The sequence below is a fragment of the Pygoscelis adeliae genome, unplaced genomic scaffold, assembly GCF_000699105.1.
Source record: "Pygoscelis adeliae isolate BGI_AS28 unplaced genomic scaffold, ASM69910v1 Scaffold14, whole genome shotgun sequence".
In the NCBI taxonomy this organism is placed as follows: domain Eukaryota; kingdom Metazoa; phylum Chordata; class Aves; order Sphenisciformes; family Spheniscidae; genus Pygoscelis; species Pygoscelis adeliae.
This window is the reverse complement of record NW_008825109.1, coordinates 12,166,968-12,193,647: the sequence shown is the minus strand read 5'-3', so window position 1 is coordinate 12,193,647 and position 26,680 is coordinate 12,166,968. Positions and strand designations below refer to the sequence as shown.

The window sequence follows — 26,680 nt, the reverse complement described above, 5'->3', positions numbered from 1 at the left end:
AGCTTGTTCGGTTTCCACATGACCACACTTCAGATAGTGGAAGAAGAGCATACTCAGTTCAAAACTCACTGGAAATGCATAGTTATGAGATTGCCTTCAAACCCTGAAATTTACTACCTGGCTTTCCGTCACAAATAAGGTGTAGGTTTAGAGACCTTTCTTTAAAATGTAATTTCGGTTCTTGACAGATGACTTCATCACGTTTGTGTATTGTACATTAGGTCATGTAAGGTTTCATAACGCTGTAATACCTGTTGCAGCACTAGATTGGAACAGGCTCTTTAGAAGGATCGCTGTTGTCCCATTCCTTACGTGTTAAGTGCTTTTCAGATTTCATTCTCTTTAATGAAGGCTCCTTTGCATCAACCCGATCCCTGTAAAATTATCAATATTTCCTTAGCACTGAGTAATTTAAAAAAAAAAAGAAAGTGGCAAAACACTTCTTAGTGTGTTAAGTACTAAGTTAACTTAAGTAATTAAGTTAACTTAGTACTTAATTGTATGTAGTTATTGTATGTAAACTGTACTGGCTACAAGTGTCATCTCCTGCAAAGGCTTTTTGAGTACCCGAGGGATTTGCATAAATGCAAATTTTTTTAATTACCCAGAGTTGTAATGAGTAAAGTTTTACTGAATATTGGCTTAACCATGCATTTGTTGGGGACTTTATCTGAAAGGTGACCTGCAAGGCTTGCTTTTATCAGATGATAATAAGAAATCTTGAAAAAAATTCAATTTTAGTCTCTTAAACACAAAACACAGGGTATCAAGTGCTACTCGCTTCTTTCTAAGAACAGCATGCTGTCAGCTTAATTCCCTTTTGAAATGTGAAAATGTGGCTGCAGGTAAACAGTTTATTTTTGGAAGTTGGAAAACTGAGTTTTCTGGATAAAGTGCATTCCCAATTGAGGAAGTAAGTGTAGCTGTATTGATGTTGCAATTGCTGGATACTTGATTTTGGTTTTCCATTGGAAACCTGGATTTTTTTCAAGGATTTGTTATTTCTGATTTTAATCTATTTTGGGTTGAAACTCTGCAAAAGCCCACCCAGGGGTGCACGGGTTTTTTGAAGGAACCAGTGAGGTGATCGGTAGTTTTTAATTAGATGAATCCACATTTAAGTTGTAGTTATGTATTTGAACGAACGCTGTGTCTTTTACGGGTAATTATGTAAGTGCTGGTTAATGTAGACATGTATTTCTGAGAGAAGTACTGAGACCCCAGCAATAGCTGCCACCTTTTCATTTGATATTTAGGTATATGGATATATACATTTACACTACAATGCATTGCTGGTATCTTAATGCTGTTTTTTGAGATAGCTCAGTTTTTAGAGTTTTTTCTAAATGACTTAAAATCTAGTAAGGGAGTATTTGCACAGGGAGATATATGGGCTGTTAACATTACAGCTATTTAGTTGTTCTTCTGATTCTTTACTTTTTTCAGGTCTGATATTTTCCTGACTTGTAGTTGCCTGTAGCTTTTGAATTAAAAAATAGCCTCTGGGAAATAAATCATAAAATATTCATTCATTTTCAGGACGCGAGGGTTTTATCTGTGTACATCCTTTTTAAACTCGTAAATACAAGTTTTCAGTGGGCTTTTAGTCTGTGAAAACGAATTGCAGAGTTAGATATGTGTAAAGAGACTTAGCTTTGCTCATGTTGGATATTTATGCCAGTTTAGAACTGAAGGAGTGAAGGAGTAGGCATGTGTGGTGTAATGATCTCAATATTGAACTGTGGTGACTGTCTGAACTGTTCATGCTATCGTTGACTGGTAATTAAAACTGAAGAGATGCATCTAGCATAAGCGCCATTGTTGTGCTTTTTAAAACAGCTTTTTATAGCATACTGCCTCATCCAAGGAAGTATTGAGTAGAGATGTTCTACACTCTTTGAAAATAACAAGACTTCAAGGAAGACCTGGTGCTTTTTTTACCATTTTACGTTTAATACATGGAAAGAATGTAAAGGTAAAAATCTTCCAGCGAAGGGAGGATTTTTATATCAGGATTCATATTGTATCAGGAACATAAGCACCCTTTTCACCACTCCTATCACATGACTCTTCTAATGACTTGTGGTAGTTGGGAGTTGTAAGAACAACAGATTTCCTCCCTGTTATGCTATCATACTAGATTTTTGCATTCCAGGATAGTCCTGGGCAGCAGTGGCAACTTGGTTTCTGCTTTTAGCGATATCATCTACCTGCCAAACAAAAATGGACTCATATATGGTGCTACCTATTCTGTTACTTGAAAACAGATTCAACATGAACCTAAGCATTGACTTTAGGCATGCCTTTTCCCATTAATTCTTTTAGAGGGATAGTCTGCATGTCCTGTGTATTTACATAACAAGAAGAAAGGTTGATGCAACTGTGAAGTAAAACCAAATGTAATTTTTTTAAAACTATATTTAAAGTGCTTTAAGATTTTTCCTTTCATGGTTGCTATTCATTATTTTGAGCTGTAGGATAGAGAAATTCAATAAACACTTGTAGTAGCTATGCTTATGATAGTTAAGCTTAATTTTTGTGTAAAATTTTCTGTTTCAGAATTGTTTTCACAAAGTTTTTTAAATTAGTTACCATGTACTTTGTCCATTACTTGACTTTTAATTTCTTCTGGAATGTGGTTACTGCTTAAATATCCTGAATCTGTCTAAGGCAATGTGGTTTTTTTAAAAAAGAAAAAAAGTCTTATGCAATTAGATCTTACCCTAAATCTTTTCTTTCTTGACCACTTGTTTTTTTTGTTTTGTTTTTTTGTTTTGTTTTTTTTCACGTAGGAATTTTATGTGCTTGGTGGAGATGGAAAAAGATGAAAAACAAGCTGGCTTCCTGGAGAAAGAAGGCGGCAAATACTTAATGGAACTTTATTACCGTGGAACCATGTTTTGAGTGCTTCTCCTAGACATCTTTCATAAGTATTCTAGATATCAGCAGATTGATATGATTGGAAACCTGGCTCATCAAACAGTATACACTGGAAGAAGCCTGCTTGGAATATGATATTTTGTATTGTTTCTGGAAGTCTGTGAGAAAACACTATAGACATCTACCTACTCTTTCTTAACTCTGCATCTCGATTCAGCTACAGCAAAACTAGTCTTTGAAGTGAATTGAACCAGAGCCCTTTTGGAAACTTTTATTGAACATGACTCATGGAGAAGAGCTTGGCTCTGAGATGCACCAGGATTCTGTTGTTCTAACTTACCTAGAGGGATTACTAATGCATCAAGCAGCAGGAGGCTCAGGTACTGCAGTTGACAAAAAGTCAACTGGGCATAGTGGTGAGGATCAAAACTTAAAGATTTCTGGAAATATATTTCCCAGCTGTCAAAGTAATGGTCCAGTTCTTAACACAAATACATATCAGGGGTCTGGCATGCTGCACCTCAAAAAAGCAAGACTGTTGCAGTCTTCTGAAGACTGGAATGCAGCAAAGAGAAGGCGGTTGTCTGATTCCATTGTGGATTTAGATGGAAAAAAGGAAGCCTTGTTAGCTGGCATGGTTGAAAATGTGCCTAAAGGCAAACAGGATAGCACATTACTTGCCTCTTTGCTTCAGTCATTCAGCTCTCGGCTGCAGAGTGTTGCTCTGTCACAGCAGATTAGGCAGAGCCTTAAGGAGCAAGGGTATTCCCTTAGCCATGATTCTTTACAAGTGGAGAAAGACTTAAGGTGCTATGGTGTTGCATCCAGTCACCTGAAGACTCTACTGAAGAAGAGCAAAGCAAAAGATCAGAAGTTGGACAACAGCCTGCCTGATATAACAAAGAACCTGCCCAAAGAGAGGTTTATAGAATCTCCTCATGCGGCGCAGAGCGGACCTAAAGTGATAAATGAGCCACTGTCATGTGCTGCAAGATTACAAGCTGTTGCAAGCATGGTAGAGAAACGATCTAGTCCTGCTGCTTCACCGAAGCCCAGCGTAGCATGCAGCCAGCTAGCTTTACTCCTTTCAAGTGAAGCGCACTTGCAGCAGTACTCCAGGGAACATGCTTTAAAAGCACAAAATGCAAATCAAATAGCAAGTGAGAGACTTGCAGCTATGGCCAGATTACAAGAAAGCGCTCAGAAAGATATTGGCCAATTCGGTTTAGCAAAAGGAATGACAAGCCATCTCAATGGTCAGACAGGATCATCAACCAAAACAGTATCTAGCAAAAGTAATATGGCACCGTTTCAGAGTTCAGTGGGAATCATGCATTCGCCTCCCAAAAACGTGGGATACAAAAGTACTTTGGAAAGGAGTAACCTGAAAACCTCTCCCAGCAACAGTTTGCTCTTGCATCTACTGAAAAGCCAGAATACCACCAAACATGTAAAAGGGCATGAACAGAGTGAGAGAGCCAGCATTTTTGAAGACAGCAGCACACCAACAACTATTGATGAGTATTCAGACAACAATCCTAGTTTTACAGAAGATGACAGCAGCGATGATGAAAGCTCCCATTCTAACTGTCTTCCCATAGACCTATCCTTTAAACAGAGGACAGATAAACCAGATGCAGGTCCACCTGCATCACTGGATAACCTGACTCAGTCCTTGCTTCATAACTGGGATCCAAAAGTTTCCTGTCCAGAGAACAAGGAAGACAAAGACACTCCGAAAGCTTCTAAGCTGAATCCCCATCAGAAGGTAACACTACTTCAGCTGTTACTTGGGCATAAGAGTGAAGAAAAGGTAGACAAGAGTAACGACCCTCAGGGACCACACAGTGCAGCTGATGTGGCAAAATTCACTGTACAGACTGGTAAAAGGACTCCTGTTGCTGACAGTCCCAGTGCGAATCGTATGACTCCGTTAAGCACTCCACCTTTGCTGGCTTCTGCAAAAGCAGACTCTCCTATAAATCTCTCGCACCAATCGTTAGCCATCAAGCGTAGCTCGCCACCGTATGCCTGCAGCATCCAGCCAGACAGGCTGGTGAATCCCGCATCTAAGCATTTGATAGACCTTTCTAAAAGCAAAGAAATTCAAGGAGCCAAGCTGAGCAGGAACGATAGTCCCCAGAACTCTTCGGCTTTCAGCGCCAGCAAGCTGTTGCAGAACCTCGCTCAGTGCGGCATGCAGACTTCCATGTCAAGTGAAGAACAAAGAGCTAGCAAACAGCTGCTAGCAGGGAACACAGATAAACCTGCTGGCTTGATTGATAGATTGAACAGCCCTCTCCTTACAAATAAATTGAGTACGCATGAAGAAAATAACAAAATATTCAGTTGTCAGCCTGCACCCGCTGAACAAGGACTTCCAGGTTCGGAAATAGAAAATCTCCTTGAAAGGCGCACTGTCCTTCAGCTGCTTCTGGGAACTCCCAATAAAGGTAAAAGTGAAAAGAAAGAGAGGATGCTTTTAAGAGATGAAAGTTCTCAAGAACAGACAGATAAGGCTTTGAATGAGCAAATATTGACGGTGAAAATAAAAACTGAACCATCTGAAGAATCAAATGTTCCTTATAATTCAAATGCACAACAACTAAGAGAGTGCAAGGGTAACAAATTTCAAGGATTTGTTCATTCACTGCAGAGAAACACAGCTGCTTCTCCAGCATCCGAGGAGTTGAAAGCTGAGCCTCTGTCACCTCAAGATTTCTCTTTTTCCAAAAACGGCCTGCTAAGTAGGTTGCTGAGACAGAATCAAGACAGTTACCCTGCAGATGAGCTGGACAGAAGTCACCGAAACAATGAGCTGACACACCTTGAATCAAAGAGTCTTTGCACAGTACCGAAGAAGAGGAAGCTTCATGCTGAGCCTTTGGAAAGTCCGTTAAAAAAGATTAAATGTCATGTGTCTGATGCTGCAAACAATCGCACTTCTCCTACCGAAGCACTGTACGGGCCTTTGCTTAACCAGCAAGAACTGAAATTCAGCAGAAGTGATGCTGAATTTAAGTATGCTGTAAGTCATGGTTCGAATAATGAAAGTGAAAATAGGAGTTGGTCTAGAGATAGTAAAGGCTTTAATGTGTTGAAACAGCTGCTTCTCTCAGAAAACTGTGAGAGAGATCTGTCACAACATAGGAGTAACATACTAATGGAGGGCAGGAAAAAAGGAAACAAAACCAGTGCAACAATTAATAAACCTGAATTCAGCATTTCTTCAGTAAATGCATTAATGGGAAGCCCTGTGCAACAGAACAATTGCGTAGATCATAGAACATTTCAGTATCCTGTAGCAGTAAAAAGTCCTGCCAGTTCCCCCTTCCCCGAACATTTGGGGAGTACCGTATCTAGACTCGAGTCTGACCAGTTTAGCGTGTGTCCCATGCCCAGTGAAAAAGGGCCCATCAGATGGGTGATCACAGGGATGGACAAGAATGACTATGAAAAAGACTCTCCGAGACTGACCAAAACCAATCCAATATTGTACTACATGTTACAGAAAGGCGGCAACTCTGTTAGTAGCCAAGAAGCACATGACAAAGAAATCTGGAATGAACCTTCATTTACTGATAGCTCAACCCATGTTACAATCAAAGAGGAGCTGACATCTGATGCAGAGCTCAAAACTCCTTTTAATAACTTAAGAAGCCCTTACAACAGCCATATGGGGAGTAAGACCTCTCATCAACATGGTGTGAATGGAGAAGTGCATGGACTTCTGGAAAAAGTGCTAACAATCAAAAAAGAGCCAGAATAAACTACAGCCTCTTCAATGAGTTTACAATCAGTGGTTTTGAATCTTTGTTTAAAAAAAAAAAAAAAAAGAAAAAGAAAAAATAAAAAAGAGTACGAACTTGACTACTGTATAAATTGAGCATGATTTTAGAAAAGCATGGTCTAATTGAAACATGTTTTCATTTGATAAACTTTTTATTTTTCTGGTGATGTTATTTAAAATACATGTAGATAAAATTTGCTTTACAATAGATTGTCACAAGGAAACTAGAAAGGTTGTAATTTGTACAAGACATTTCTGTATGCATCAGATTAAGTTATGAGTACTCTTTGATCAGAGTCTTACGTGGATCTGCAAGTTTTTCGTATAACATAAAGTGTAAGCGTACAGCCTAGGTGGTGGTAATGCTGCGTTTCCTCCCTCCCTGTAAAATAATCCTTATTTTTTGGAAGCCTGAGCATAGAGACAACGTAGTTTTTTGGGTTGTTTTTTTTTTTTTTTTGAATGTTTAATACGTTTTGTGAAATTTTAAGAATAACTTAAGAAATGGAGCAGTCCGTCCAAGGTATTAGCTCGTCATATTGGAAAACCTGTGTCAGTGTTAATAATTGAAATGCACTGAAATGTATTTTTTAGTGCTTCCAAAATTTTTATTGTTATTTTTTAAATCTTGTTGTGGTCCTGCCAGAATAGTGGTGTAAAATCTATTTTTCTTCCTTGCTCTGCTCTTGACAAATGCCTTCCTCAGAATCCTTAGCCATAGTTATGAGTTACTAGTTACGATTAAGGGTTTTTCCTAGGTTTTTATACAAAAGGCAGATTTTCTTAGGCCACGCAAGTACTGCATGAGTCTCTTTGTTGGCGCATTCTTGTTACTTCCCTGCTTAAAAGGGGAAAGCCAAAATGCATCTTGGAGTAGTGCGATTAAGAAAGCTTAGTGCATATATTTGGTGAGGAAAATGGTGGAAAGTTTGTGAAGCGGATGAGTGGAATTGTCTGTTTAGCACCATCCTGCTTCCCCTGCAGACGACTATCAACTGCGCTAAAGCAGTACATCAGACTTCCACTCAGAGATGGAATAGGATTTTAATGAAAAATGTGTTGGCCTCTTCCTACAACCAGGGAAAAGAATCCATATTCTGCCAATATTTATTACTCTCTGAACAGCTGATGCATGGTTTAATACACTACCCTTTCACTGCAGAAAATCTGGTTTTAGAATAATTTTTCAGGTTGCACCGAGGATAAAATTGTGGTTTTGTCATGCTCTGTAATGGATAGTGGGACATGTCTGAGAAATCCTCCTCTGCCCTTTTCCTCAATCCCCACCTGTGCTGTGATTTGTAACATCTGGCAATATCAGCCTGAGATGGGAGTAACTGAAAATTGCGGTCAAAGCGGAGACACCTTAAAAGAATTGCTGGCTGGGGAAGAGCCGTGCGGCTCTGCTTTCCTGTTAACGCTGTCAGTGTTAACTCCATTTGCAGCCCTTATTCCTCACGGGGGAGGAGGAGGACAAAATCCAGTTCCTCTAAATTATATGCATTATTGGCAACCGTACGTTTTGCTGAACTTTTTACTCCCCTGAAAAAAACGTTCTCTGTAGCTTCTAATTTCACTGATAATCCCCTATGCTATCAGCAAACAGCTAAGTAGTTGGCTTGCGCAGATAATGAAAGCTACGCTGTTTTAATTTTGACCGTTTTCACTATTGAGAGCCGATGACGTGACAAAACTGCTGTTTCTGTCCATCTCACGTTTGCATAGCAGAGATGAGTGATGGGGCGTCTTGCTCCTTCCCTTTCTGGTTTGGTTTCGGAGATCCTTTTCCCAGACTGCTGGCTTGCCGAGACAGAGCGAGCTGTTGTCCCCCTCTCGTCCTCCGCCCCTTGCCTGGGATCAGTTTCCCTTCTTTCCAGTGCAGTCCCTACTGAAAGGACTTCTCCTGTCTGCCAGCTGGAAAACGCACCACTATTCTGTTTTGCCCCCCTGTGGGATACCTTCTTTTAGGGAACACAAATATTTGGCAGTATCTGATATAAAACATTCCCCCTGGTTTATACGAGAAATAACAGAGCAATTTAAAGATATATTTTTATGTTATTTGGGTGAAGCGTAATATATTAACGGGCTGTACAAAGAAGATTTATATTTTAAAACCTTCACGCAAATCTAATATCATTTTAAATGTCATTGTCTGAAGTATAATATAAAAATAAAATTTTGTTTGTCTTTAATATTGCATTTATAAGTGGCCCAATTACAATTCAGATGTCTCATAGAATAATCATTAATGAGATAAAGTATATTTTGGATTGACAGTGGAACTGAATTCTTTTTATATGAGTCAACCCAGTGGAAATATTAAAAAAATGGTATTTGTTCCATCCGTTAAATGTCTCTTAAAGTCTTAATTGATTATTTTTCTTGAAACAACATGTATATAGCTAGGAAATACATACAATATAGAATAATAGATGGTCCCCAGAGTAAATACAGGGCTATAATTTACTTGAAGGGCTCCACAGAAGAATGCAGCCTGAATGGATGTGAAATCATCTGGTTGGAAAAACTTCATCAAAACAAAGTTGAGATGAAAAGTAGGGAGGAGACTCTAACCAAACAAAAAGTAATATTGGAGTCTAGGAGTGTGCTTACCTATGTATTTATTCTATGGTAGTCTATTGCTATAATATATACTTTCGAATATTTAGTTTTTAAAGTTTTCTAAAACATTTAAGTTAAAATGTTAACAGTTTGACCAGTTAATGATTTAGCTTTCTTTTTAGGTGATGGTAATGAAAGGGTATTGCCATTCTCACAGACGTCAGTAAACTATAATACACAAGAATCTAAGTTTAGGACACGCTGTTCATGGAAGAGTCTTACCTCTTGTAGACGTTGCAGTCTCAAGCAGCACGTAACATAACGATGAGGCCCTTGAGAGTGTGGAGGGCATGCCAACTGAATGCTTTTCAGACAGCTGCTAAGAGGGCAACAGTCTTACGTGAAATACTCCAGTATCACTGACGTTACCCCTCCCTAGGGAAGAGAGGTCTTCTTTAAAAACTACCCCATCCACATTTACAGCCTTTAAACCTGAGGACGTGAGGCTTTTTCATCATTTATCTTGTAGCACGGGAAGATAAAAAGAAATCACCATTGTTCTCCTTGGGGACCTTTCCCCCTCAGTTGTTCCGTCAGAAAAGGGGGGGGTGCAGGAGCTGGGTTTGCTGCACCAGCAGAAGGACCGATAGGGCTGGCCACGTTTTCCCAAGCACCTCAGAGATCCTTGATTTCCACCAGTCCCTGTAGATGAATGACAAACCAAGGTCATCTGTTGAGTAATGCTTGGTATTCTCAGCAACTCCTGTCTCCTTGGTTCAGTAGACGCTTACTACTAGGATGTGCATTTCGGCTGTCCCAACATGCTTCCTCAGCCCATGGGAGTGGAAGCTTCAGATAGCTCTGCAGACCCAGGAGGCTGAAGTTTCAGCTAGGTCTTTAGACTATAAACTTGAAGAAAAGGGCCCTTGTCAGATATTGGCAGCAGTAGCTGTGTAGGCAAAGAGGTGCAGGATTGATGGGTGCTGTTGTGTGATATTGCCGTCAAAGGAGCAGGGAGGGAGGGGAGGAGATCACATCCCACTTGCAGCTGGGTGAGAGTGCTGGGGGAAAGCTGCCTCCACCTCATGCAGCAGTGAAGAAGTGAGTTAGGGATGTGTCTATACCACAGTTGAAGTTGTAGTTGCAGCCCCTTGGGACTTATACCTGAATTAACTTTACTCTCACTTAGAGCAGTTGCCACAGCAGCAGTCAGGTTGCTAAGTGCCCGATGCCTTGCTCGAGGGGGCGTCTACAGGCTCATGCCGCTTCACCCGCTGTGGTGGTGTAGTGCTCGAGCTAGCTGGATTTGGGGATCGGCTTGTAATTGCCACACAGATATGCCTTTTCTTTCCAGAGGAAAGTGTACGGGACTGAGATAACCAGATTTCTAGTGTCTCCTCTGCCAAAGTTTGAGGAAACGATGGGGGGTAATTAATGCATGACCACAGAATCAAAGCTGTTTTGCTGGAGGGCTTCTCTGCTGATACCACGTAACCACGCGGCTCAGTTTGAGAAGTTTATAAACATTACGAGATCAAAAGGGAATTCAGCCATAACTTTCACTTTTCTTAGCCATTTACTCTTAGTAATGTTTTTAAATTTTTAATTTAGAAATTTTTTAAAAGGAAGAAATGAATGGTTTAAATTTTCCCTGTTAAGTGGTGGTGAAAGTATTACAGCTCTCATTGACGTCAGTGACATGATATTACCAGTTTGTTCTCTGCCACATCTTACAGAGGAGTAAACTGGTAAGTATATATTATATATATTTATATATAATGTAAATATATTGACTTGTTACACCTATAATATGTTGAAATTGGTTTTTAAAAGGTGATGTAAATAGTGGTTTCCTTAATGAAAAATACATATTTTGTATTGTTCTAATGCAAAGGGAAAAAAACCCTTTTAATCTTTTTTGTTATGTATATTCCATGTATAAGTGTAAATATGATCACATAGGTTTAAACACTTTTGCATGTATGTATACAGTTGCAAGTCTGGAAGAATGTATAGAAAAATACTTTTATTTAAAGTTGTGATTACCTGCTGCATGAAAAGTGCATGGGGGACCCTGTGCATCTGTGCGTTGGCAAAAAAAAAAAAAAGTCTTAACAAGTCAGGTCAGTTCAAAACACAACAGTATTCCACTTCTGGACATGACTTCTGCTGTGGTATTTTAGCTTTGTGAAAGAATGTGCTTCAAATCAAAAGGGTCTGGGAAAAAAACCGCAAAACTACTTTTAAAACATGAAGTACTCATACAACTATAATCAGTCATGTAAGTTCAGGACTCCATTTTGCATAATTGAAATATTGTACCAGGACTATTCCATCCCTGTAAAACAAAGGAATATTGATTTTCATTGCCATACATAAGAATTCGGGATTTTACCACAACCAGTTTTATTGTGATGTGTCTTCAGTAATTTATCTAACTGGTCTCATTTTTTTATTAGAAATTAATTTCCTCATGTGATGTCACAAAACTGTATATACTGCAGTGTGAAGTTTTTTTAAATCTTTCAGTGTTTACTTCCTGCAGAAGATTTGAATAAATGAGAAAAATGCATTGTCTTGATGGTTTTTAAATCTGTTTCATTTTATGTGTACTTTCCATTATTGGAGTGTTCATGGGCTCTTTGCATCGCTGCTATTAATATAAATTTCTGACAACAAAAATATCTCAAGGAACTTAGGGACACATAGCCTTCAACAAGGCTACTGACTGGACACGGAGAGTCGTGGAGCTGGAAGTGAAACAATCTAAATCAGATTAGCAGCTTTACTTTACAAAGCACTGTATTATGTTTTATTCAAATAGCCTTGTGCTTATTAACTTGAAATAAGTGACCATAAACTGAAAACCTTTAAATGGGAATTTTCATGTGAAAATAATTTTAAACAAACGTTGGAACATTTTTCAGGTCCTCTGTGCAGGGGAAGAAAGGTGCGTTTTCCCATTAAAATCTACTTTGGCCCCATCACAGAGAGGACTTTTCAGTTCTGTTCAACTTAAGTTCTGAAGCAAAGGTGTGGAGAAATGAATGCAATTTGCCGGTGAAGACTATATAAAGTCTTAACAGTGCACTTGCATCACATACAAGCAGCTTTTAAGTTCGGTTATGACAGTGCAAGTGGTGGATTGCAACATTAGTGCAGGTGCTGTTTCTCTGGAGAATTTTTGTTCCAAGATGTACAGACGCACTGGGTCTGGAGCTGTACAGTTGCAAGCAAGCACTTGGGTCATGACTGACTGGGGTAATAGTAACAGCTATGAATCATCCTGTTTTCTGATCTCTTAGCAATAAATATGCACGCATGAGGTTCTCTGGAAGCTTTCTGGAAAGTATAAATTATAATTCATAAAGTTAATTTAAAACCAGTAATTCCAACTCCATAGATCTTAGCTAGGGCTTCATAAAGTATATAGCTGAGCATTTTCATTGTTTGGTGTCCTAAGTGGAATAGGATCTGGATACTGGCTGTCTTTGGGTCTCTTTGGATATGTCATCTTAAAGGACGTATATAATGCCACCAGTGATACTCAGCTGTGCTTCAGAGGAGAAAGACCGTTGACCCAGCTTCTGCATAGACTCTTGTCTCTGTAAATAGGCTTGCCCCTGATTTGAGGGATGAATGGATAAGCCAAAATACAGCCACATGAAAAAGCTATATACTTAAGGAGCCCATCTAGTCTTCTAACAGCAGTGCAGCTTGGAAATAATTTCGGAAATACGTGCTTCCTCACTGATACGGTTCCTTTAGTTTTGATTCTACCAACCAAACAAAACCAACGGTATGCCTTTATTTCTCACATGACGATGCCCTAGGACAGTTCCTTGGGGCACCTGAGTATCACCGAGTTTTGTTTTATTACTCAGGGGGCGTTCAGGCTCTTGTAACTTCACTATATTGATTCAATTTACTGTGCTGTAACACCAAGTAAAACTTGCTTTGTGTCTACCAGAACGAACAGGCCTGCGGAGCTGAGCGTATGGTATGCTAAACAGCCTGTGGAGTGATGAGGATGTTGAACAGGTGTAAATATTCTGAGAGACACTTCACTCCGAGTGAACATTAACAACATTTGCTTAGTGATTCATAATAAACTCGCTCAAAAATGCCTCAAACTGCCAGTGAACTCTTTACAGACAAACCCGTGGTCCTGCAGAATCTTCTTGATCTTCAGTTTGTTCCTCCCAAAATGAAAGATTCATGTGATGTTGATGATTTTTGACAAAACAGCTGCTGGATAAAGAAGTGAAAGTTTTTGCTTCAGAGATTTCAAAATGTGGGGGGAAAAAATACCAGTTGCGTTCACAGGACTTGGCAGCCCAATCTTACGCTCCTCAGTGAAACTAATTCTAGCATTTTGGGCATCAGGAACAGATGTGGACTCTGATAGATCATTTGCAGGCCTATGCATTGTGGAAGACTATCAGAGTAGAGAAACTTGCAGTAATACAAACACGTCTACACATAAGAAAAGTAAAGCAAATTTTTCTTTATTGACTGTAAACTTTGTCAAGAAAAACATGATATTGAAACTGAAGAATACAATGACAATATTTTTCTGTATGACACAGCTCGGCGCATTAGAGATGTCATGCACCCATGGGAATGTCTGTAGGGACTTGATAGGAGCCTCAAGCAGTGGCTAGGACATGCAGGTAATAATTGTTGATAGTACTTTTTTTTCCTTTTGATTGTCAGAGTGACTCAAAGGGAGCATGGCGCAAACTCAGGGCGTGAAAATCCTCTCTGCTGGTAAATAAAATGCTGCTAGTGAAAGAGCATATGCTGATCCGAGCTCACAGCATCCCACTTTGATTTGGCTTTTTAAGGACTGCTTGCTCTTAATGAATAAAGAGATTTGTCGCTATTTCCAGATTACTTTTCTGATTAAACTACTCAGAATTTAACTGAATGCAAAACAAAGATTATTGACTTGCGACTGTGCCTGTTAGATAAACTTGATGCCTGCCTCCGCAATTAAACTCAGCGTGTGCATTCAGTGCACCTTGGTGTGTTGGGGAGAGATGGAGAAATAACTGTGTCCCCCTTCACAGTATTAGATGATCTTGATTTTCTTCGCCCAGTCTAGTTTGGTGAGGTGGGGATACTTCCTCACTAAATGGAGGCAAACTGGGCTGTTCTGTAAGTTAGCGGGGGCTCCCTGGCCCCCATCTTTACTGAAGCTGGTGTTGACTTTTAAAGTCACGCCTTTTTGCGTGCTCAGAAATTCTTTTGAAAATTTCAGTGCAGGCCTCAAAGGTGACTTCTGCAAATGAGTTGCAGGTAGCCACTGGGACATAGATACATCCAATCTGTTGCTGTTACCTCAGTATTTGCCAGTCTGCACCTTTGTAAACTCCAGCAAAATGTCATCGTTTTCCAAGTTCTGCCTGACTAGAACCCATGCCCAAATCTCATCACTGGTACCAAGAGAGAGAGTAAGAGATGAAATTCAAGCATGTTTTGGAGTTGGATGCCCTGACGCTCAGCCTCTTGTATGCCGTGACTTGGGAAAAGCTTTACTAGGGATTCTGTGGAAGGAAGTTCCTCTAATACCTCTGTTAGCTGTTAAATTGTGCAATTTTTTTCCAAATCTGTTATTCACATTTGACTCTGAAAGAAACCCTTGGGTTTTTTAAAGAAACCTAAGTGACTCTCGCATGCCTTACAAATGGCTCAGCATGTGTTTCGCCTTCGGTCATGCAGGAAGCCTGTGTTCTGTCTTCAGTAGCATCTGCAGCAAGAATTAGATATGTCCAGGAAATAAAAACCTCATGCAGCTATTCGTGTCACAGATAATATACTAACTAACTCTGGTTCAGTATCACTGCTTAAATCTGAGTATTACTGATGCAAGTTTACTTACTTCCTAGTCCAAAATCAAAAGAAACCTTACATTTCATTATGCAGAAGCACCAACAGCTGGTTGGTCAGTCTGTAATACACTTGAAAATCTGAAAGGAATTAGTTTAGCTAATCCTTGCATGTAGTGATGTGCGATCTCCCGTGCGAGCAACTGTTAACTCTCATACTGTTTTTCCCCTTCTTCTTCCCTGTTATTTAGAGTCCTTTTGTTTTTAAACTACACAGGAGCCCAGCCATCGCCCATGAAGGGCAGATGGCCAAAAAAAAAGTATATACTTTTAGACAAAAAACTGCTTTGAAATAAGTATTTGTCTAAGGTGCTACCTTACGCGTTGACTGTATTGAATGCTGTATCTTGGTCTCTCCGACTGAAAGTATTCACCCAAGGCACTGCATAGTGCCTGCATACTGAGAAGAGAGGTGGTGACGTCTAACAGCACCTGCCCCCAGTATCTCTTTCCTTTATTTTAGAATGCTGCTTACTGTGGCAAAAAGAAGCAAAGTGTATGTCACAAAGCCTTTTTTCCCCAAAAACCCTGCTATTTAAGAGTTTTTAAAAGTGACACAGAATAGAAGGGGCAAGTCCAAGGACAGATTAAAAGAAGGAAAAAGAGAGGGAATGTTGTTTTTTTTTTTTAAGCGTCCTCCGCGTGGTCTAGCTGGCAGCCTGTTGCCTGCTCCCATTCTGTCCCACCGCCTGTTTCCCAGAGGGAACGCACAACAGCGGTGCAGGCAGCGGTTGCTTCCCAGGGGGCCAAATGCTGCCATTTGCATGAGATCTGACGCAGAGAGCTGGGAGCTGGTGGCGGCTGCTCTGACCACTACCAAAACTGCTGCTGATAGAGGAAGAGAAGGCACTGAAATCCCCGCTGAAAATGTTAACAGCCAAAGAATCACCTTGTATTTTTGCATGGCGTAGATTTACAGTTATTAATTTAGAAGCGGAAGGAATAATTGTCTAGAAACAGACAGCAGCTATTGTATTGAATACATCCTACTCTTTAACACTTGCATAGAAGGTCTAAGGATAAAGCTAGTTACATAAAAAAAGGACTTTTTTTATATCCAGTGGCTTCAATAGATTTTTTCATTGTCTTCCCTCATCTGCTTAGCACTTGAAAACTTGGTTCACTTTGGTAAGAAAGGTGCTATTCCAGTTTTCCTATCATCTTTGTCTCTCTTTTTACATAAACATTTATGTTGTGCTTACACGAGAATAATATGGCTTACTATCCCTTGTTTGATTTCAAACTATGTCCGTAACACAGTACAGTTCTGCCTGCAAAACGTCTCCTGACAGTACCAGGAACCTCCTGCATGGAACAGAAGTCTCCTCTGACCCAGGCTAACCGTTGTGCCTCGCTGCTAGGATGCCTGGAGCGGTAAGTGGTAACGTTAGTGGTATGAGATACTGAGCACTGTATAAATTTCTGCCTAGTTCAGTTTTTGTATCTCCCAGTTTGGATCAAGGGGATACAGAAATTTTTGGCAGTACATAGAGCATGGGCTGCAGAAGTAGCAGCCAGTTTCCAGGCATCTACTATATTCACGTTACCCTGCATTAATGGCGCAGCTGTGCCAGTGTCACCCTTTGAGCATATGCCCAGCTGGCCGAAAGCAAACATGATGGTGCTGTCCGTTTCAATGTGGAACGTGGCTGCCTGTGGCATGGAGCCCTGTGCTTTGCAGGAAAGTGAGGGTTCAGCATATGATATCAAATTCTTGACAACTGTAGAAACATCTGTAGGGCAGGATAGAGCTCCTTTTTTTTCGAGGAGCCATGCTGGATGCTTGGAGTTTGCTCTCCTTCTCTGCTTGATGCACTGTTTTGCATGTATTTTTCTGGAGTGGGAACCAGGAGGGGAAGAATCGGATGAATGAGAACAGCACTCACGGGGGCTAAATCCAGTCCCTGGAGTGAGGAACCAGAACAGAAGGCGGTGAAGCACAGAGACCTCTGTCCAGAAAGGTACCAAGGGCAAGAGACAGTTACAGTAGTAGATTGGTCAAGGAAGGAGTGCTTAGAAAGATGCTCTGTATCTTTTCTATCTAGTATGCAAACTCCTGGCGTTAACCTGAGACCTGGCAGGGATTAAAATATAACGGAGCCCTGCTGGCCGCAGCCGCTACTGCTGCTCAACGGGGTGGGGGATACACAGTGGCCAGCCGGGTGGATGGTAGCATCCTGAGCCTGGAGGGAATGATGACTGGATTGGGCTTGCTGAAAGAGTCCAGGATAAGACGGAGATGCAGAAAAGGACCTCGGGAGGAGTATTGTGGTACCAGAATGCCTTGCTTTAGCATCTGAGCAAACAAGGTCAGGTTACAGAGCCAAAATGATAAGGCTCCTGTAAAAGCAGAAGCTTCCATTTGTTATGTTTTCTTTTTCCATAGCAGAAGTTACAGCTGCTATGTCATCGCTGTTTACTCAAGTTCAGCAGCAATCACTGCAGGCTTCCTGCCACGCACAAAGGTTGCTTTTGCCACAGCATCTGTATACAGCATGGATGAGATCTATATTACTATCAGGTGGTGCCTGCAGCCTGTCATGACTGGTTGTATTTCCTACCACCGTCCTCACCAGGAGAAGAGGGATGGTCCCCAAATTATGACCGAGGAACCCCAGGTTTGCATTGTGGTTGATGGTGGAGTTCCATGAGATTTCAGGTGGGCTGTATGGCTATACTGCATGTCAGGATTTCTCTGTTAAATATACCAAAAAAGACTTCTCCTTGTTTTAGGGAGACTTCAATGCTAGTGGAATATCAACTGCACATGTATCTGAGGTAGACAGAGTATAATTTGTCCTATATCAAGTTTTGGTGTGTTAAAATGCATAGCATGTGGTTTGGCCTTCCTATTTAGAGCACCTAAATGTGAAGATTCCCATCAGATGGGAACATCCCTGGAGATGTTGGAACTGCTATGATCCGGTAACCTGTTTGTCAGAAATGTCTTCGCAAGTGACGGATCACAAAGCAGAAGGTAAACTCCACAGCTCCGGTCTCTTTTGCTTCCTGTCTGCATTGGTTATTTAAATCACACTCTGTAACCCTGCCCCTGCTTTGGTCATCTCACCTGGGACCTTTGAGTAAAACTCGGTTAAAATGTACTTGCAAGAGAAACATTTTGGAAATAAAACTCACTTACAGTGCATTAAATGAGCGAGTTTAAAAGCCAATGAGAATGAAGAAGATGACATAAAGGTTTCTGAAGCCAGAGAGTAACCGAAGCAGAAGCAGGGCACTGGCTATGATTTGTACCTGAAACCTGTGAAAGCTGACCCCAGGCTTCCGATTGTATAGCAGGTCTAACCCCTAATAGGCTTGGACAAGTAAATAAGACCTTGCAGCAATGAAAGTGCCTTATTGCAACTATGCCTGTGGGAGCCTGGTGACAGTGTTTTTTCTCAGCCGGGCTACACCTCACTGTCTTTTCCTCAACATAAAGCTCTTTCACTTAGGCTTAGTTCCAGCGTTCAAGATTTCAGTGTATTTTTAGCATGTTGTTTGTTTATCATCTGCCATATATTTCTTGTATCAACAGCAGGGCAAGTTAAGTATGGGGTCTCATGTCTAAAATAGCTTTTCTTGAAGAACACAAACACGAACAGTGCTTTTATACTCTGATTAGGTTTTTGGGAGGGAAGGGGAACTTTTTTATTCTTCCTTTCTAGGAAGAATAAAAAAGTGGAAAATCTTTAAAGCTGACTGTGTCTCCAGCTAATCCAAAACGTTTGGAATTATGTGCAAAATAAGGAATTTTGGTGCAGGGGATTATTTTATTTTAGCATTTCTTTCTGTGGAGAGAAGTGTGAATGAGCATGTATGTGTACCTAAACACATGCAGAAGATGGGTACAATGACTCATGCAGACAAAAGAAAAATTAAGAAAGCTGACAATGCAAGGGCTGATACTTAAAACAGTAGGGGTGTATAGTGAGCGTTCTTGTAGAGTAGCCATTATTTATTAAGTAGAGACAGAGTGAGTGGAGCTATACAAAAATATAATGAGACATGCTTCAAGGAATTTGCAGCCTATTACAAACTCAGAAAAAACCACTGCAGGCACATAAAGTACATTAAGTGCTGGTACAAGTTAGCAGTAGTGAAGGAATCTGGCTGAGGTCATTGTTGAAAAGTATTGTGAAAAGAATAATTCTGGAGGAGGAGGAGGGGGGAAAGTCATCTGAGGTGAAATTCTTTGGAAGACTTAAGTGGACCTGGCACTGGCTCCTCTGCATGGGGTGGATTTTACCCTTGATGCTGGGGAAAGATGACTTCCCATTTGAAGAGGCTGTCGGGGGGAGGAGGAAAAAAGTGACACAGGTTGAACTGGAGGGAAAGGTTTTATGGTGGGACTTGAAGGCAACTTTTGAAGGCAATGAGGGGAAGATGGGAGCAGGAAGGGAAAGAGGGAAGAATTTGGATGTATGGAACTACAAAATAGCAACCGAGCTTGATTTGGAGCTAGTCAAGAACACTGGTTACAGATGGTACTGAGCTGATTTTCAGGAGCTGAGTCAAGCCAGAGCATTCAATATCTTATGAAATTTAGAAAAATGGTGACTAAAACAAGAGTAGAGGGGGAGAAAGATTTATTTAATTAATAAATTCCCTACCTAGGCATTGGGGCATTGGTATTCCTTATTTCAGGAGGGAGTGTGTTGTTTCTTAACTTGAAACAAGAATGATTCTCTATGGCCTGTGTCATGGAGGTGATCAGAAAAGGAAGGGGCCTGTTGCTGCAGGGTTCCCCAGTGATCCTTTAAAAAAAAAATCCATGAACCCAAGAATAAGTATGAGGGAAAAAAAGGAAGATCAAAAGTGGGGTGAGAAAGAAGTTACTTATTAAATTGCCCAGAGAGAAAAAAGAAGTGCAAAAAAACTTGTTTAATACATTAAGAAATCTAAAATATGCACTGAGGTGTTTGGCTAAAAGCTCTGATGTTCTTGGAAACGCTGCTGGTGCCCACGCCAACACATTTACAGCTAGCGTGGGTATGTCTGCACAGCCACAGCGGCAGAGCAGTACTGGGCTATGCAGACACGCTCTCAGGGCTTTGCATGAGACCGGCCTTGAGATTTTAGCAGAGAAGTGAAGCGTCATCTGAATCTGAAAAATGAGCAGCAGTGAGGTAAAAACAGGAAAGGCTATGCGGAGAGAGCTGACTCCAAGTCCCTGGTGCTCCCTTTGTTTATACTTAGTTGCTTTTAACTAGCACAGAAGTATAGTCTGGTGTGTGGGTGGTCCCCACGCTGCAACCCAAGGCTAGTCTTTGCTTAGTTAAAGGTTAGTGCTGACAGTACCATCTTACCACTGCAAGCTGAAAAAAATGTAACGGGGCTTCCTAGTAGTGAATTTTAGGGAATTTTCCTGATCTCTGGTTGCAAGGGCCAAGAAAATAACAAATTACGGCTGGTATAGCATAGCTATTGGGAGGGTTTCAAACCAGCCATGGTTTTATACAGAGTTTGATGAAGTAGATGACCTTACCTGCTCTATAAATTGTAAGAGAACCTACCCACACCTTCTCTTGTTCCATAATACTACTGTGTGCTCATTGGGGCTGCACACAATGGAGTGCTACAGGTAGCAGATGAGCCTGGTTGTTCTCTACAGCAAACTGGAGAGAAGGGGCAGATGGTCTTTCTTCCACATCTTGAGATCATAAATTTCAGGATGGAATTCTTCGTCCTTTTTTAAAATGACCCAAGAACATCTTCTGGCCTTGGATCTGTTAAGCTATGAATGCCTAGCCTTTGCTTTTCCACTGTGAAAACAAAGCAAGCTTGTTTCTTTGGGTGTGATCTTTGGCTCTCCTTTGATGTAATTTAATGAGTGTTGGTAACACCTCACCTCTGCAGACTGACCTTGCTTACCTTTTTTATGGAGAACATTGAGACTTAGACTAAACAACAGTGCATTTAGATATAAATTCAGGCAAACTGCATGTTGTTCCTCAGATATCTCACTATGCATTTGGAGGGATATGCTATTATCTTCCATTTCTGCATTCCTCAACTCCTCGATTTGGAGCAGGGGTTCTGGAATTTATGGCCTCCTGCATTTATTTCATAACAGTGCAGACACTTCTAAGTCAGTGAACTCAACCATCCTGACAAAAAATGTGCTTTTTCCAGCTGTCTCTTCCAGGGATGCTCAGAGTCCCTATGGTCCTAGTAGAAAAATGTCTGCTGTTGAGAGACAGTCTCTAAAGATTATTCATGTACCATGAGTAAAAGATGCAGGAATACTTGGTGAAATGAAAGAAATATTTTGAAAGAATTTAGATTTAATTGCGTACCAGATGACTTTCCACCTATTTAGCATGTTAGTTAGTGTGAATATACCTTCTGTGTGTCTCCTCAGCAAAATCTGTTTAGAACAACCTGCACAGATCTGGAAACAGAAACTTGCACTTTGGGAAAAAAAAAATGCATCTGTGGACTGCTGCCCCTGCCAGATTACAGGAGTTTATTACTCTTAGGGGAAAGCTTAATAGCCTGTTAATTGAGAAGACAGAAGATCTTTTACACTTGGCTGCACACTATTATTAGGAGCATAGCAATAAAGGGAGCAAACCTTAGCCTACGTATTCAAGCAAAATTTTGCAAAATAAGTTTAACAAGATAGTGATGGATTATCCGTGCTACAATGTGCATGGTTCTCTGCAGAGCACAAAAGGGCTAATAGTAATAAAAGCATTGATTACAGACAGGGATTCTGCTGATTTTTAGTATTGCCATGGACAAGGTGCAGTTGCCTAAGCAAGCCACATGTTTCTTCAACATTGTGTGAGGGTCGACACTGTGAGAAGAGCTGGGGTGTTTCTGGTGCTTCTGACTTAATCCACAGGTTGCAGAGTTGCAACTCCGTAATACCACGGCAGTGTGGAATCGGGCCTAGCTTCCAGAAAAGTACCAATTTTTCCGAAATCTCCTCACTTTTTAAACTTTGGATCCAGACTACTAGATCAGAGTGAACATTGAGTTCCTTGAAGGTACAGAACAGTTTGTTCCAAGGTTTTGCTCGCTTTGTATGCAGGCAAAACTGCTGCTTTTCAGAGTGTGATCTGATGGTACTGCGATTCACACATAGTAGCGCTGGTACCATGACAACTCCAAACTCAGCCGTGCTTGTGAATTTCAATCTCAGCTCCCAGTGCCAGCCCCATCTTTTATAATTCCCATGGTTACAAACCCCTCTCAGCATAACACAGCAGACGAGAGACAAGCCTGGATGCCAGCTAGGCCCTGCCGCTCCTTCCGAAAGGTTTTTAGGGGGCTTGAGGGGGCTTTTTGTGTTTGGGTTTTTTTTTTTTTTTTTAAATGCTACAGTGTCACTCTGAATTGCTTCTAAGATTTTAATGCAAGTTGTTACTGCCCCAACTTAAACAGAGAAAAGCACACTTAACATTAAACTTGCAAACACTTCTAGGTCTTACATTTTTATACCTAAGTAAATTATGGCTCTGTAAACAAGAAGTGATTTGATAAACTCTGTTGTGATTGATTCTTATCGACTTAAAAGTCAGGCGTGTGACTGTGCTGCCAGTATGAAGTCTATGAAATTCAGATCTCAGGCATGCTTGTGAGTAGCTCCTGGCGCTTGCATGTGGCTTTGCCTGGGCAGCTGCCTGAGCCCACGTCTCCATTCCAGGGAGACGCAGGGGTCTCTTGCAAAAGAAACTGTGGGCTTTTGAATCTGCATATCTAAATCCAATGGATCGGCATTTCCAATGGATCTGTGTCATATACCATTTGGGAGAAGATTGTTTTAAAGCAATGTTTAGAGCGTCTGCACTGGGGAACGTAGAGAGCATGCAAGTGTTGTGAAGCAGGGGTAATATTTCTTTTTACGTTTGTACGTTTCTTGTCACTGTGATTTAGAGATGCTACCACAGGTTTTTAATTTTTTTTTTTTCACTCAGTGGTGTAAGTTAGTTTCAATACAAATACTCTTGTCCTGTCCTTTGGGTATCTGCTACAGGAGAGAAACTCACCCTCTAGGGGTACCTATGCTGACATACGGGACGTACACCGGTCTTTCCCCGAAATTTGAACAACACCTGTGTTTTACTCAGACCATCATCTGTTTTTATAGACAAGCAATTGGTTTCAGTGCAGAAGGCAAAGAGCCGGAGGCAGGTACAGCACTGAGGTCTGTCTCCTTGTGGGGGAGAGCCCGCTGCCGGCCAGCCACCTGCCCCATGCGTCCCTTTTGGGAAACCAGGTGTCTGAGGGAGCGGTGGGCAAGCAGTCATATCGTGCATATTTTTAAAACTTTTCTGTTTGCTGAAGAAGCTTCTGTTTATGCTCCTAGTTTTAAAAAAGATCAGGGCTGCTGTGCAGGAAGGGCTTGCATCTGGCATGATGCGACAGCTACGCTGTAAGGAGCTTTTGGTGGCTGACATGCCGGACCTGACAAGGGTTTTACCAGGAGGGGGATTTTTAAGTAAAGAAAATTTATTAACTCCTACTTCTGCAAGTACGCGGGTGTAGCTTGAAGCACAGGACCCGGCTCTGTTGCTGTACCATATTTGTCTCGACCGTCAGGTTATGCGCCTGGTTGAGTCCTTGCTGATGCTAAATTTCCAGTATTGTCTTCTGTTGTTTAAAAAGACATATAATCAGGGCCGTTGGTGTAGATGACCGCTTCCCAGGAGTCGAGCACAGCATCCACGAGGGCAGGGCCCTGCCGACCCCACTGCACCATCCCCGTCGGGCCAGGCAGCAGGCGCTGGCACCACGGTGGGCCTGTCACTGTCCCTGCCTCCCTCATGGAAGGGTCTATCTGGCCCAAGGTGGCCGTGGGGGTTGGGGCTGCCTCCGGGCCACCCCTGCTCCCTGCACAGGCGGTGGGATGGGCCTGGCCAGCGAGGCCCTGCCATGCCCTGGCGGAGTGGGCGGCCCAGGCCATGTCCCCAGCACCCCTGTGCCATGGTGGGAGCAGGGAGAAATAACGTCTGTCGAGCTCTCAGATGAGGCACTTCTCCTTGTTCAGGAGAAGCAGAGCGCAGGGGCCCAGGCAGCGCGTTTGGTGGTGGTATCTGAGAGTGCTGGAAGATATATGGAATTTGCCTGCAAGATGTGCACCGTCCACTGATTTATTTCTGTAAATGCCAAAAGGGGGGGATGGGGACACAAAAAACCTCCACAACCCCAAGATGAAGAAGAGAAACTTTTCAAACCTTTCTTTCAAACACATTTTTAAAAAATGCAGCAGATCTATTGTGTCTCATGACGAGTACTGACTAGCCTGAAGTCTCCTGATACAAATTCTGTCAGCTCTGCCAAGAGCTGAGATTATTTTGGCCTCGTCCGGATCATGTCAAACCCGTTCGCACCCTCTTAACCTGGCACCAAATGTACCGATGTACTGCTCTGCTCTGACCAGGTCAGGTATCATGCAGACAGAAAAATCAAACAGGTGGCCAGTGTGGGAACGTGCTGCAGTCGGTATTTCCTCCCAAGTCCTCCCATCCTGGGAGCAAGAGAGAAGCTCACCATGCCACCCCCGCAGGAGAGGGCTTCTGGGGGCCAGAGCTCGTAGGGGCACTTGGGGATTGCTCAGAAAGGAGGAGACGGGGCTTGAGAAGAGCAGTTCTGGTGATGGCAACTCTCCTCCACCAACGACTCAATAAAATCTCGCAGCCAGCTGAATCACCACCAACACTGTGTCTTTAGGTCTTGCTGGGACAAAGTCGAATACTGCGGCTAGTACGGAATCTCTACTGTGCCCAGATCTACGAGCTACTTAACAGCGTCAAGGTAGTCTAAGGAAACGTGATGACTGCTAGAGCTGCCACGGAGAAATTTGGAGTAAGACACTAATGAAACACAGGAGACAGCGCCCAAGCTGATACTGGCTTCCTGACCAAGGGTTTCACAGCCCCTTTCTCTCCGAGAGCGAGAACTGCTGGGTGTAGAGAAATGGTGATACAGCCAGTCGTCAGTGTCACCAGCTAGGGAGGAATCTCAGCCACTCCACAAACCAAGCGAGTGACGGAGGCTGAAATGCGCCCAATGAAGAGAGGGGAAGTTCCTGTGTCTGAAACTGCTGTTCTTTTTTCGCATTGATGAAACTCAAGTCTACACAACTACGTCTGCAGAGAAGCATGAAAATTCCTCGCAGAAAAACTTGTGGTAACAGTTGGCATGCTTCGCAGACCAGAGATGCCGACAGACAGCTCTCAGGAAGTGAATGGGAGCACCACATGAGAACATTAACATCTGCCCACCAGGAACGAAGCTCTGGGGCCACGTTCTCCAACAACTGAAACGAACTGACAGAGTTTGGGCAGCTGCCTTTGAATGCGGAGCATTCAAAGATTTGCATCTCTCTTCTGCAATTTGACAGCCCAATCATGTGTAATACTCCTGGTGGCTAACCTTTCCCCATGCACTTGGTTTCCATTGCTGCAAACTGACTGGGTGCTCTGATAGCCTGCCAACTGTTGGGATTTTAAGGCAACAAACAAACACTTTGCAATTATTCTTTTTTGCATGTGCTTTAGTATGTTCAGATGTGGAAGTACTTAACTGCATAATGCCCCAGATGTCTGAAGGCCTCTCGGGGATGAGAGCATGCATTGGTGATATTGTAGCCTGGGACAGTGCTTTTTGTGTGCGTTAGGAATGACTACGATTAGTAACGGATATTTACAACAGGAAACCACCTATCTAGAGAAGAGATCGGCTACAGACGGATCCATGCACAATAATTCTGAAAACCAAGCAATTTTTAACATTCAGATAAAATGAAGATAAGCCTGAAACTCAGCTGCTCAAAAAGCAAGTTAAAGTAGGTCAGTGAGTTTAAACCCAGCACTGCAGTTTGAACAACTCACGGAAAGTATCTGCATATTTTTCAAAACACAGACACTGCCTAAAGCCATTGCTTTGCAGCAGATCCAGAAGTCAACTGAACATCCAAAAGTCTGATCCAAAACCTTCCAGTGCTGCAATAACATAGAAAATGAGACTAAATCTTCATCCTTTTTTAAGAAGTGTTCCGTCAGGGAAAAAATTTAAAAGGGTTAAGCTTCAGCTGACACACGCCCTACTTCTCATATGAGCTTACTAGAAACAGCGGTAGGAATACCTCTCTGCGAGAGCAAGCCAAGCACGAAGCTTGGTTTTGGCCTTTGAGTCATACCGTTATGCCCCACCTTGGGGTTTGTGTGGTGCCACAGTACTTCCCTCCGGCTCAGTCCTGCCCACCACCGACTGCTTCGTGCAAGGGCAGCGCCTACCTACAGCCAGGGCTACCAAAAACCTCCCTGCACGTGACAAGGTTGATTCAGTGTTAGAGTGTGGAGAAGAAAAGGTAGCAAGTATCCAGCTTCCCCTGGGCAATGTAGGTTAGTACCGTGGAGGTAATGCCTCTCTGAGGTCCCAGCAGGGCACCCGAAAATGCAGCAGGCTGGGGCAGTCCTATCGGAAACAACTCTACTGGTCGCCATTAGGAAAGCACGCAGCAGGATCGCTGTTTCCTCACATGGGTCCAATGCTAGTGAGAAAAACAGAGTTAATGTTAACTTGTTACTGGGGAAGAGCG

The 26,680-nt window shown here is 42.0% G+C and overlaps 1 protein-coding gene across 3 annotated transcripts in view; it reads left to right on the top strand.

Moving 5' to 3' along the window:
- The window catches only part of NRIP1 (nuclear receptor interacting protein 1), a 74,799-nt gene extending 62,987 nt beyond the window's left edge, over positions 1-11,812 (top strand). For all 3 annotated transcript variants that reach the window (XM_009327789.1, XM_009327788.1, XM_009327791.1), the window contains one exon: positions 2,793-11,812. In XM_009327789.1, the coding sequence (XP_009326064.1) occupies positions 3,161-6,649 (3,489 nt within the window). In that variant the 5' untranslated portion in view covers positions 2,793-3,160 and the 3' untranslated portion in view covers positions 6,650-11,812. The remainder of the gene's footprint in view (positions 1-2,792) is intronic.
- The last annotated feature ends 14,868 nt before the right edge of the window (positions 11,813-26,680 follow it).